This window comes from Balaenoptera physalus (genome assembly GCF_965194825.1).
Source record: "Balaenoptera physalus genome assembly, chromosome: 4".
NCBI classification, from domain to species: domain Eukaryota; kingdom Metazoa; phylum Chordata; class Mammalia; order Artiodactyla; family Balaenopteridae; genus Balaenoptera; species Balaenoptera physalus.
Window position 1 is genome coordinate 63774764 of NC_138891.1, and position 13108 is coordinate 63787871.

The following is a 13108-nucleotide window of genomic DNA, read 5'->3' on the forward strand; positions in this document are numbered from 1 at the left end:
TAAATAAATTTTTTCAGCTTTATTGAGATATAATTGACATGCAGTACTGTGTAGATTTAAGGTATACAATGTGATTCTTTCTTTTTTTAATTTTTGAATTATATTTTATTTTTTTATACTGCAGGTTCTTGTTAGTCATCAGTTTTATGCACATCAGTGTATACTTGTCAATCTCAATCGCCCAATTCATCACACCACCACCCCCACCCCCCACTGCTTTCCCCCCTTGGTGTCCATATGTTTGTTCTCTACATCTGTGTCTCAATTTCTGCCCTGCAAACCAGTTCATCTGTACCATTTTTCTAGGCTCCACATATATGCGTTAATATACGATATTTGTTTTTCTCTTTCTGACTTACTTCACTCTGTATGACAGTCTCTAGATCCATCCACGTCTCAACAAATGATCCAATTTCATTCCTTTTTATGGCTGAGTAATATTCCATTGTATATATGCACCACATCTTCTTTATCCATTCGTCTGTCGATGCGCATTTAGGTTGCTTCCATGACCTGGCTATTGTAAATAGTGCTGCAGTGAACATTGGGGTGCATGTGTCTTTTTGAATTATGGTTTTCTCAGGGTATATGCGCAGTAGTGGGATTGCTGGATCATACGGTAGTTCTATTTTTGGTTTTTTAAGGAACCTCCATATTGTTCTCCATACTGGCTGTATCAATTTACATTCCCACCAGCAGTGCAAGAGGGTTCCCTTTTCTCCACACCCTCTCCAGCATTTGTTGTTTGTAGATTTTCTGATGATGCCCATTCTAACTGGTGTGAGGTGATACTTCATTGTAGTTTTGATTTGCATTTCTCTGATAATTAGTGATGTTGAGCAGCTTTTCATGTGCTTCTTGGCCATCTGTAGGTTTTCTTTGGAGAAATGTCTATTTAGGTCTTCTGCCCATTTCTGGATTGGGTTGTTTGTTTTTTTAATATTGAACTGCATGAGCTGTTTATATATTTTGGAGATTCATCCTTTGTTAGTTGCTTCATTTGCAAATATTTTCTCCCATTCTGAGGGTTGTCTTTTCGTCTTATGGTTTCCTTTACTGTGCAAAAGCTTTGAAGTTTCATTAGGTCCCATTTGTTTATTTTTGTTTTTATTTCCATTACTCTAGGAGGTGGATCAAAAAAGATCTTGCTGTGATTTATGTCAAAGAGTGTTCTTCCTATGTTTTCCTCTGAGAGTTTTACAGTGTCTGGTCTTACATTTAGGTCTCTAATCCATTTTGAGTTTATTTTTCTGTATGGTGTTAGGGAGTGTTCTAATTTCATTCTTTTATATGTAGCTGTCCAGTTTTCCCAGCACCACTTATTGAAGAGACTGTTTTTTCTCCATTGTATATCCTTGCCTCCTTTGTCATAGATTAGTTGACCATAGGTGCGTGGGTTTATCTCTGGGCTTTCTGTCTTGTTCCATGGATCTATGTTTCTGTTTTTGTGCCAGTACCATATTGCCTTGATTACTGTAGTTTTGTAGTATAGTCTGAAGTCAGGGAGTCTGAATCCTCCTGCTCCATTTTTTTCCCTCAAGACTGCTTTGGCTATTCGGGGTCTTTTGTGTCTCCATACAAATTTTAAGATTTTTTGTTCTAGTTCCGTAAAAAATGGCATTGGTAATTTGATAGAGATTGCATTGAATCTGTAGATTGCTTTGGGTAGTATAGTCATTTTCACAATATTGATTCTTCCAATCCAAGAACGTGGTATATCTCTCCACCTGTTGGTATCATCTTTAATTTCTTTCATCAGTGTCTTATAGTTTTCTGCATACAGGTCTTTTGTCTCCCTAGGTAGGTTTATTCCTAGATGTTTTATTCTTTTTGTTGCAATGGTAAATGGGAGTGTTTCCTTAATTTCTCTTTCAGATTATTCATCATTAGTGTATAGGAATGCAAGAGATTTCTGTGCATCAATTTTGTATCCTGCAGCTTTACCAAATTCATTGATTAGCTCTATAGTTTTCTGGTGGCATCTTTAGGATTCTCTATGTATAGTATCATGTCATCTGCAAACAGTGACAGTTTAACGTCTTCTTTTCCAATTTGTATTCCTTTTATTTCTTTTTCTTCTCTGATTGCCGTGGCTAGGACTTCCAAAAGTATGTTGAATAATAGTGGCGGGAGTGGACATCCTTGTCTCGTTTCTGATCTTAGAGGAAATGCTTTCAGTTTTTCACCATTGAAAATGATGTTTGCTGTGGGTTTGTCGTATATGGCCTTTATTATGTTGAGGTAGGTTCCCTCTATGCCCACTTTCTGGAGAGTTTTTATCAGAAATGGGTGTTGAATTTTGTCAAAAGCTTTTTCTGCATCTATTGAGATGATCATATCGTTTTTCTGCTTCAATTTATTAATATGGTGTATCACATTGATTGATTTGCGTATATTGAAGAATCCTTGCATCCCTGGGATAAATCCCACTTGATCATGGTGTATGATCCTTTTAATGTGTTGTTGGATTCTCTTTGCTAGTATTTTGTTGAGGATTTTTGCATCTGTATTCATCAGTGATATTGGTCTGTAATTTTCTTTTTTTGCAGTATCTTTGTCTGGTTTTGGTATCAGGGTGATGGTGGCCTCATAGAATGAGTTTGGGAGTGTTCCTTCCTCTGCAATTTTTTGGAAGAGTTTGAGAAGGATGGGTGTTAGCTCTTCCCTAAATGTTTGATAGAATTCACCTGTGAAGCCATCTGGTCCTGGACTTTTGTCTCTTGGAAGATTTTTAATCACAGTTTCAATTTCATTACTTGTGATTGGTCTGTTCATATTTTCTATTTCTTCCTGGTTCAGTCTTGGAAGGTTATACCTTTCTAAGAATGTGTCCATTTTTCCAGGTTGTCCATTTTATTGGCCTAGAGTTGCTTGTAGTAGTCTCTTAGGATGCTTTGTATTTCTGCAGTGTCTGTTGTAACTTCTCCTTTTTCATATCTAATTTTATTGATTTGAGTCCTCTCCCTCTTTTTCTTGATGAGTCTGGCTAATGGTTTATCAATTTTGTTTATCTTCTCAAAGAACCAGCTTTTAGTGTTATTGATCTTTGCTATTGTTTTCTTTGTTTCTATTTCATTTATTTCTGCTCTGATCTTTATGATTTCTTTCCTTCTGCTAACTTTGGGTTTTGTTTGTTCTTCTTTCTCTAGTTCCTTTAGGTGTAAGGTTAGATTGTTTATTTGAGATTTTTCTTGTTTCTTGAGGTAAGCTTGTATAGCTATAAACTTCCCTTTTAGAACTGCTTTTGCTGCATCCCATAGGTTTTGGATCGTCGTGTTTTCATTGTCATTTGTTTCTAAGTATTTTTTGATTTCCTCTTTGATTTCTTCAGTGATCTCTTGGTTATTTAGTAATGTATTGTTTAGCCTCCATGTGTTTGTGTTTTTTACGTTTTTTTCCCTGTGATTCATTTCTAATCTCATAACGTTGTGGTCAGAAAAGATGCTTGATATGATTTCAGTTTTCTTAAATTTACTGAGGCTTGATTTGTGACCCAAGATGTGATCTATCCTGGAGAATGTTCTGTGCGCGCTTGAGAAGAAAGTGTAATCTGCTGTTTTTGGATGGAATGTCCTGTAAATATCAATTAAATCTATCTGGTCTATTGTGTCATTTAAAGCTTCTGTTTCCTTATTTATTTTCATTTTGGATGATCTGTCCATTGGTGTAAGTGAGGTGTTAAAGTCCCCCACTATTACTGTGTCACTGTGGATTTCCTCTTTTATAGCTGTTAGCAGTTGCCTTATGTATTGAGGTGCTCCTGTGTTGGGTGCATAAATATTTACAATTGTTATATCTTCTTCTTGGATTGGTCCTTTGATCATTATGTAGTGTCCTTCTCTGTCTCCTGTAATAGTCTTTATTTTAAAGTCTATTTTATCTGATATGAGTATTGCTACTCCAGCTTTCTTTTGATTTCCATTTGCATGGAATATCTTTTTCCATCCCCGCATTTTCAGTCTGAATGTGTCCCTGCGTCTGAAGTGGGTCTCTTGTAGACAGCATATATATGGGTCTTGTTTTTGTATCCATTCAGCAAGCCTGTGTCTTTTGGTTGGAGCATTTAATCCATTCACGTTTAAGGTAATTATTGATATGTATGTTCCTATGACCATTTTCTTAATTGTTTTGGGTTTGTTTTTGTAGGTCCTTTTCTTCTCTTGTGTTTCCCACTTAGAGAAGTTCCTTTAGCATTTGTTGTAGAGCTGGTTTGGTGGTGCTGAATTCTCTTAGCTTTTTGCTTGTCTGTAAAGCTTTTGATTTCTCCATCAAATCTGAATGAGATCCTTGCCCGGTAGAGTAATCTTGGTTGTAGGTTCTTCCCTTTCATCACTTTAAGTATATCATGCCACTCCCTTCTGGCTTGTAGAGTTTCTGCTGAGAAATCAGCTGTTAACCTTATGGGAGTTCCCTTGTATGTTATTTGTCGTTTTTCCCTTGCTGCTTTTAATAATTTTTCTTTGTCCTTAATTTTTGCCAATTTGATTACTGTGTGTCTTGGCATTTTTCTCCTTGGGTTTATCCTGTATGGGACTCTCTGCACTTCCTGGACTTGGGTGGCTATTTCCTTTCCCATGTGCGTGAAGCTTTTGACTATAATCTCTTCAAATATTTTCTCAGGTCCTTTCTCTCTCTCGTCTCCTTCTGGGACCCCTATAATGCGAATGTTGTTGTGTTTAATGTTGTCCCAGAGGTCTCTTAGGCTGTCTTCATTTCTTTTCATTCTTTTTTCTTTATTCTGTTTCACAGCAGTGAATTCCACCATTCTGTCTTCCAGGTCACTTATCTGTTCTTCTGCCTCAGATATTCTGCTATTGATTCCTTCTAGTGTAGTTTTCATTTCAGTTATTGTATTGTTCATCTCTGTTTGTTTGTTCTTTAATTCCTCTAGATCTTTGTTAAACATTTCTTGCATCTTCTCGATCTTTGCCTCCATTCTTTTTCCGAGGTCCTGGATCATCTTCACTGTCATTATTCTGAATTCTTTTTCTGGAAGGTTGCCTAGCTCCACTTCATTTAGTTGTTTTTCTGGGATTTTATCTTGTTCCTTCATCTGGTACATAGGCCTCTGCCTTTTCATCTTGTCTGTCTTTCTGTGAATGTGGATTTTGTTCCACAGGCTGCAGGATTGTAATTCTTCTTGCTTCTGCTGTCAGCCCTTTGCGTGATTCTTTGATATATGTATATATTGTGAAATGATTACCACAGAAGGGTTACTTATCACCTCACATAATTAGCCTGTTTTTTTTTTTTTTTTTCAGTGAGAACATCTAAGATCTACTCTCTTAGCAACTTTCAAGTATATAACACAGTGTTGTTATAGTCACCATGCTGTGTATTAGATCCTCAGAACTTACTCATATTAAAACTGGAAGTTTATACCCTTTGACCAGCATCTCTGTATTTCCCCCTGCCCCTGGATGTCACTATTTTAGTCTCTGTTTCTGTGAGTTTGGCTTTTTAAAATTCCACTATAAGTGAGATCATACAGTATTTGTCTTGCTCTGTCTGACTTATTTCTTGTAGCATAATGCCCTCAAGGTCCATCAGTGTTGTCACAAATGGCAGGATTTCCTTCTTTCTCATGGCTGAATAATATTCCATTTTCTGTGTGTGTGTGTGTGTGTGTGTGTGTGTGTGTATGTATGTGAATACACATCTGTATCTATTCATGTGTAGATGGACATTTAACTTAGGTTGTTGCCATATCTTGGCTGTTTTGAATAATGCTGCAATGAACATAAGAGTGCAGATATCTCTTTGAGTTAGTGATTTTGTTTCCTTTGAATGTACAACCCAGAAGTGGAATTGCTGGATCACATGGTAGTTCTAGTTTTAATTTTTTGAGAGACCTCCATGCTGTTTTCCATAGTGACTGCACCAATTTACATTCCCACCAACAGTGTCTGGGGATTCCTTTTTCTCTGCATCCTCACAAATGCTTATCTTTTGTTTTTTTGATAATAGCCATACTAATGGATATGAGATGATATCTCGTGGTTTTCATATGCATTTCCCTGATAATTAGTGATATTGAGCACCTCTTCATGTACCTGTTGGCCATCTGTATGTGTTCCTTGGAAAGATGCCTATTTAGGTCCTCTGCCCATTTTTTTACTCAGATTGTTTTTTGCTCTTGAGTTATAAGAGTTCTTTATATATTTTGGTTATTCACCCCTTATGGGGTTAATGGTTTGCAGATATTTTTTCGTATTCCATAGGTTGCCTCTTCATTTTTTGATTGTTTCTTTAGCTGTGCAGAAGCTTTTTAGTTTGATGTAGTCCCATTTATATATATTTATATATATTATATGTATATCTGCTTTTGTTGCTTGTGTTTTCGGTGTCATACATAACCAAAAAATTGCTGCCAGTACCACTGTCAAGGAAGTTTTTCCCTTTGTTTTTTTCTAAGAGTTTTGTGGTTTCAGGTCTTATGTTTAAGTATTTAATCTGTTTAATCTTTGTGAGTGGTATAAGGTAGGGGTACAGTTTCATTATTCTGCATGTGATTACCCAGTTTTCCTAGCACCATTTATTGGAGAGAATATTCTTTCCTCATTGAGTGTTCTTGGCTCCTTTGTCAGATATTAGTTGACAATATATGCAGGTGGTTATTTCTGGGCTCTCTATTTTGTTCGTTGATCTATGTGTCTTTTTTAATGCCAGTACCATCCTGTTTTGATTACTGTAGCTTGAAATAGAGTTTGAAATCAGGAAGTGTGATGCCTCCAGCTTTGGTCTTCTTTCTCAAGGTTACTTTGACTGATTTGGATCAGTTGTGTTTCTATAAACTAACAATGAAATATATAAAAAAAGTAATAAAAATCTCATTTACAGTGGCATCAAAAGCAATAAAGTACTTAGGAATAAGTTTAGGAACAAGGAGGTGAAAGAGCTGTACACAGAAAATTATGAGAATTGATGAATGAAATTAAAAAACACAAATGGAAAGATATCCCATGTTCATGGATTAATTAAAATGTTCATACTACCCATAGCCATGTATAGATTCAGTGCAATCCCTATCAAAATCTCAGTAACATTTTTCACAGAAAAAACAATCCTAAAATTTGTATGGAACCATTATAACGTAAATGTTTTGGATGATTTGGTCACTACCTGCTTAAAAGCTGTGGTGTCTTCTTTTTGCCTACATAGTAATGTCAGAACTGCTTTGCATGGCATCAGTCTGAACCCTGCTTACCATTTTGACATAATTTCTGAGCACTCCCACTCCTGTCCTCCTGGTCCATGCCTTTTGTGTACTCACATTCCCCACACAGTGTGCACCATTACATTTTCATATTTTTGCTTGTGCTTTTTTGTTGTCTGACAGACTCCTAGTTATCTGTCAAGGCCAGCTCAGATACCTTTTCTTTTCTATAGCTGTCCCTAACAGCTCCCTAATAAACAGGATTAAACTCTTCATTTCGTTTCTATAGTGCTTTATTTATTTTTCTTTTCTAACATTTATCCTTTAATTTAAGAGTGAGTTACTCATTAGTCCCTCTAGCTAGGATATGAGGTCCTTGAGAGTAGAAACTTTGACCTTATTTTTGTATCCCCAGAACATACTTTTAGTCACATAGAGCAGGTGTTCAATGTTTGTTAAAAGTTTAAAAATTATTTTTTGTACAGTGATGAGTAGGTTAAGTGAAAGAAGCATCAGAGAATGTGTAATGAGTAGGGCATTTGAGGCAGTTGGTTGGAGAATGAGAGGGTCGTTATAGACAACAGGAGGGCAAGAAAGGTGGCAAAGGTGGAAGGCAGGTACAGGTAATGTAGACATGTGAGCAGGGGTGCTCTATAGGCAACCTTCTGATGAGTAGCAGAACCTCTTGCTGTATTTCTTAAGGTGGGCAAAGAACAGGTTGAATCAGTGAAAAGGAAATGGTGGCATTATTCATTTTCCTGCTTGTGCTTCTCTGAGGTTCAGGGTGGATTCAGTACATTTTAACGTGAGACTGTTAGACTTTATACCTCTTTGCAAACCAGAGCTAACAAAGTAATACAGTGTTTTATCCTTTTCTCGTTTTTATTTTTTCTTCTTTCAAAGTTTTAAAGACCCTGCCTTTTCAATTTTTTTCCCCAATTCTTAAATGTTTTCCTTTTTTTTTTTCTTTTTAAGAAAGAAGAAATTACCTGATTCTTTTTCACTCCATGGATCAGTTATGCGACATTCACTTTTGAAGGGAATTTCTGCCCAAATAGTGTCTGCAGCTGTAAGTATTTTGTTCTCTTCCCCCAGCTTTATAACCTGCAATGGCATAATGAAGTAGGAATGAGCATAAAACAAAGCACAGCACTTCTCTTGGCCCGAGGCTTAAGAAAAATAGAATCTGGCTTTCATGGGTTTTGTGTGATTATTTTTGACTCATAAGACATAGCTACACATCTTGACATAGAAATTAGTGCAGCCATGAAATAAAGGTCTGCCCAGAGTCTCGGGTGTGCCTAAATGAAATATGGCAGCAAGCCTAAAAGAAACACTATCTGCTTTTTCTTTAAATTCCTTTTCAGTTTAGTTGCCATCTTGTGTATTTGGTTGAGGTAGAGTGCTTGTTTTTTTTAGTCTTTTCATATGGAGAAATGATTGATCAGAATCTTTTACAACTGAGTGATTTTTTTATAATTCACAGAAGTCTTTTCATGTACCTTATTTCATATACTCTTACAACTTTTAAAGTAGGGAAAGCCATATCCTATTTTACAAATGAGAAGACAGGCTCAGAGAGGTGACATTAACTTGTCTTACATCACTGGGTTAGGAGATAGCAGAGCAGTTACTCAAAATTGGGGTTTTTGGTTCCAAGTCTAGTGCTTCTTTGTTGTGAAGTGAGGGTGGTATTGGTGAATGTGGCCAGTGTATAATAGCTGGAACAGAATATCTGTGTCATTTTTGAAAATGATTTAGAGTACTGTGTTAAGTGCAGAAATATTTAATAGTCCATCAAGACAATAGATGCTGATTCTGGTATGTTTTATCAAATTTTCCTTTGGCCTCAAGGCCTGTAGTTTTACACAGTCTTTCAGTTTTGGTTTTCTGAATTCAGTATATAGATTCTGTAAATAATAATAGTAATAGTAATGATGATGATGACAGATTCATACCCCAGGAACTTTGATATGTTTTTATGTTCTTTTCCTGGAGTTTAATTGGTATTTTGCATATTCAGTTTGGACAAAGGTTTGATTTTTCACAAGGGTAAGAGATTGATACAGAAGTGGCATCATGACACCATAACCACATTGTAATTTTCAGGTTTATTAGGGAAAGCTCTTATTGCAGAAACCAAACCAAACGAAACGCAAAAAACACACGCAAAAACCTCCCAAAAAACAACAACCAAAAAACCCCCCAAAGAAACAATAAAAAAGAAAGAAAGAAAAAGTGTTCTCTGCGGGCAGTTGGTATACCCTGACCCAGCTCATATATCATGAAGTCAATTTAAATAGAGAGATAGTCAAGCAATGGAGGAAACCTGGGCAATTGTCCTTCCTTTTGTAGGTGGAGAGTAGCTCATATTTGCTAGAATGGGAACCACCTGTTGAGGATTACATTTCCATGACGTTTTCTGAATTTAATCCTTATGTAGGTGATGAAATTCATTCCTTTCAAAATCAAGATGAACCAGAACAGTCATTTGACCCACCTGTGCAGTTTTAAAAATATTTTGAATAATGGAGACTGAACTAAAACTCAGACATTGAACAATGATTAGATAAATCTGTTATTTAAAAGGGTTTCTCCTTTCTCTTGAAGAGGAGGGAAAAATTGTAATAAATCCCAGAGTGTTTGCATTCTGTTCTTATTTCATTGCCATGGCTGAGCTCCTTTGGTATGTTAAAATGAAAACTGCTTTTCTTGTGACAGTCTTCATACTCTGCTTTCCTAATTTTGGATTACCAGCTCAATTTAAATTGTATGCTTTTCTGTGATGGTTGGTTTATTAACATGTAAAGCTAGTTATATTTTGGGGTATCTCTCCTGAATGGCTGTTCAGTAATGCTTTCAGCCATGTGGATAGTGATGTTATTAGGGCTGCCTAGGGCGTTGATCATCAGGGCCTTGTAGTCTGTGCCTGGAGAACACTTAGGAGAGATGAAACTTTTGGAGTTGTGAACCTCATTGTTTAATTTTGGAATCCTCCTCAAAGTAATATGACATGTGACTATATTTAAAATTGATTCAAATTAATTTTAAAGGATATTTATCATTTTATGATCACCTAAGATAACGGGGATACCTTAGCATAGTGTTTTTGCAAAATGTGTCCATTGTATAAGAACCTCCTAGGGTACTTATGAAAATACAGATTCCTGGGCACCATCCCAGACCTACTGAATTGGAATCTAGTTCTAGCAGTGTAGCTAGGGATTTGCATTTTAACGGGTATCCCAGGTGATTCTAATGCACCGTGGCTTTTGAGAATCACTATCCTAAGATGCCGTAACACCAGCACTGAAATTCTATTCATATATCCTCTAAATTGCTTCCCACATCTGTGGGTTTTAGCTTTGAAAGTTAGCTGACTTCCAATTGCATTTTTCAGGTTCCATTTTGAATATAGTTTATGTTCTTCATCTGCTGGCTCATTCTTTTTCCCTGTCCAGGGCACAAATCAATCATTTATCAAATATTTGTTGCGTGTTTCTTTATTGTTCAGCATTATGTTAGGCATCCTTTACACACACACATCCACACAAAGTTGAGTATATCCTACTATCCAGAATGTTGTACATAGCAGTGTTGGTGATTGTTCTTCCTCATAGTTCCATGCCCTGGTATAAGTTTTTTAAGTTAGTTCCTGGGAAGCTCTGTAAAGTTGGATATAATAGATTCTGCCTTCTGAGAGATTATAATAATGAATTGAGCACATTGACAGGGACAGACAGAAAAGAAATACAGAAGTGATCCAAAGAGCCTGGTCTGGGAATGGAAACCCCGAGTTTTAGACATAGTCTACCACTTCCTGAATAATTGTGGGAAAGTCAATTTAAGCTCTTTGAAACTTAATCTGAATCTTAAGAGTCTTAATCTGTTTTCTTAATCTGGAAAATCAGAATAATACTACTTGTTTGATCCATCTCTCCCGGTTTGAGTATCAAATAATGTGATAAATGCATTTGAAAGCTCTTTGCTACTACAGTTCTAATCATTGAAAGCCCTTGTTATTATTTAAAGCTACAGAAGTACCAAATATTAGTAGACACCCTTACATTTATAGGATACTTTACATTTAATTTGATCCTCAGGCCAACTCATTCTATTGAAAATAGAATCTCTTTCCTCTCTCTTTTCCTTTACATTTTCATTTATAATCAGTACCCTTCCTGAAACAGTAAAAGAAAACGATCTACTCTTGTGCTCTTTATATTTTGTTGGTATATACAACTTTTGTAGTTTCTCTTATTTGGGGGCAAAAATGACGGTTCTACCTCTTGTCTGAATTGTATATGTAAAGAGAGGGCCTTATACCATTTTCTGCTTAAAAATGGGAATGTCTTTTCAAATACTTTTTTTTTTAATTTTATTTAGGACAAAGTAGATGCTGGCTTGCCTACAGCAATTGTAAGTATACTTTAAATAATCCTTTAAAGGTAAGCTTTCCATTTGATCAGGTTTTCTTAGATTTATTCTTCCGATATTCAAAGTTATTACATAAATTTTGTGATAATTAATTCATGTCATTTACTGCCAGTAATCAGGTTTAAAATTTGTCCGTGTTGAATGTTCTTGTTCTTTCTAGTGTATTGTTACTTTTCAGTTTTCTTTTTTTTGTTTTGTTTTTTGAGAAAAATAATGATTAGCCTTTTCCCAATTTATTTGTATGTGGTACTACCCTGCCCAAGTGTATTTGCTCCTTCTGTGACTTGGCCTCGCTTTGGTTATAGGGAGTGGAAAACAGTGTTTGGTAAAATCACTTTGTGGTAAATAGTACACTTAACAGCTCTGAACTCCATTGCCAAGCCTGCCAAATAGTAAATCTGTGGAGTGATTATAGAGAACTGGGGGATATTGAAAGCACTCTAGTGCCCTCTTTTCTATTTTCAACTATTTCCAGCTGCCTCCTGTAGCTTTCTTATTAGATAGTCAATTGGTGAGGAAGTGGGCTGGGTTTTGAGTATTTCTGGTGCCTTTTGGCTCCTGTGAATAAACTGGAGAAGGGCTTTCTTGTCCCTTTCCCACACCTCATAGGAGGCTCGTGGTTGGGTAGCATAAGTGCCTCTTACTGTGTGTGGACCCCTGAATTGTTCAAAAAATTGCTTTAGAGGAAGTTAAGTGGCATGTTTTTGCCTATAATGTTGAACATATGATATTTTGTTACCCTTAGAGTAAATTTAGAGGGATTCCCAGAAATAAGATGTTCTGAGTTTCATTTCCCGTTTTGCCTCCTAGATGAAATTTTCCTTATTTATAATAGTTGGTATGTTATCTGGTGCCTAGAGGAAAGAAAACCAGCAAATTCAATTCTGATTATTTCAAGGTCCTTGTAATGTCTTAAAATGTAATCTTCTCTTTTGTTCTCAGGCAGTGTCGAGTCTGATAGCAGTGGGTACATCTCATGGATTGGCTTTAATATTTGGTAAATTTTCTACCTACTTTCCTTATTTTAAATATTAAGTATTTGGGTTTTTTTTAATAATGTCTTTTAATCACAGTTTATATAGTAAACTTTATTTATTTGAAAAAAGCCAGAAAAACTTGAAAAGTAGCGGTCAGCATTTTTATGGTTAAAAATTACTTGACTCAGCTTCATTTTGTTGCTCATTGCAAGTTTATCTTCTTCTTTATGAATTTATAAGCTATCATATCATATCTTTTGACTCTCTGCAGACCTAGACAAAAAGGATATAAAGTTGAGAGGTTGGCATTTTGTCTGCCTCTGATTTGTGGTGGTGCTAATGTTTTAGTCTAAATCATATCTGAGTAGTTGGTATTTGAAAAGATCTTCAGGGAAAGAGATTCCCAGGCTTTCTCAGTAACTTTCAGTAACTCTTACTGACAGTAAGTTTTTTTTCATTTACATTGTAAACCCCTCTAAACTGAAAAATTTTTAGCCCATAATCACTTTCTTTTTTTTGGTTGGGAAGAGAACTTAGC

At 35.9% G+C, this 13108-nt stretch overlaps 1 protein-coding gene across 6 annotated transcripts in view; it reads left to right on the top strand.

Moving 5' to 3' along the window:
- The window catches only part of VPS8 (VPS8 subunit of CORVET complex), a 277646-nt gene that overhangs the window by 18223 nt on the left and 246315 nt on the right, over positions 1-13108 (top strand). For all 6 annotated transcript variants that reach the window (XM_082461426.1, XM_082461424.1, XM_082461428.1 and 3 more), the window contains exons 5-7: positions 8132-8225; positions 11543-11575; positions 12536-12590. In XM_082461426.1, coding sequence (XP_082317552.1) covers positions 8132-8225; positions 11543-11575; positions 12536-12590 — 182 coding nt within the window. The remainder of the gene's footprint in view (positions 1-8131; positions 8226-11542; positions 11576-12535; positions 12591-13108) is intronic.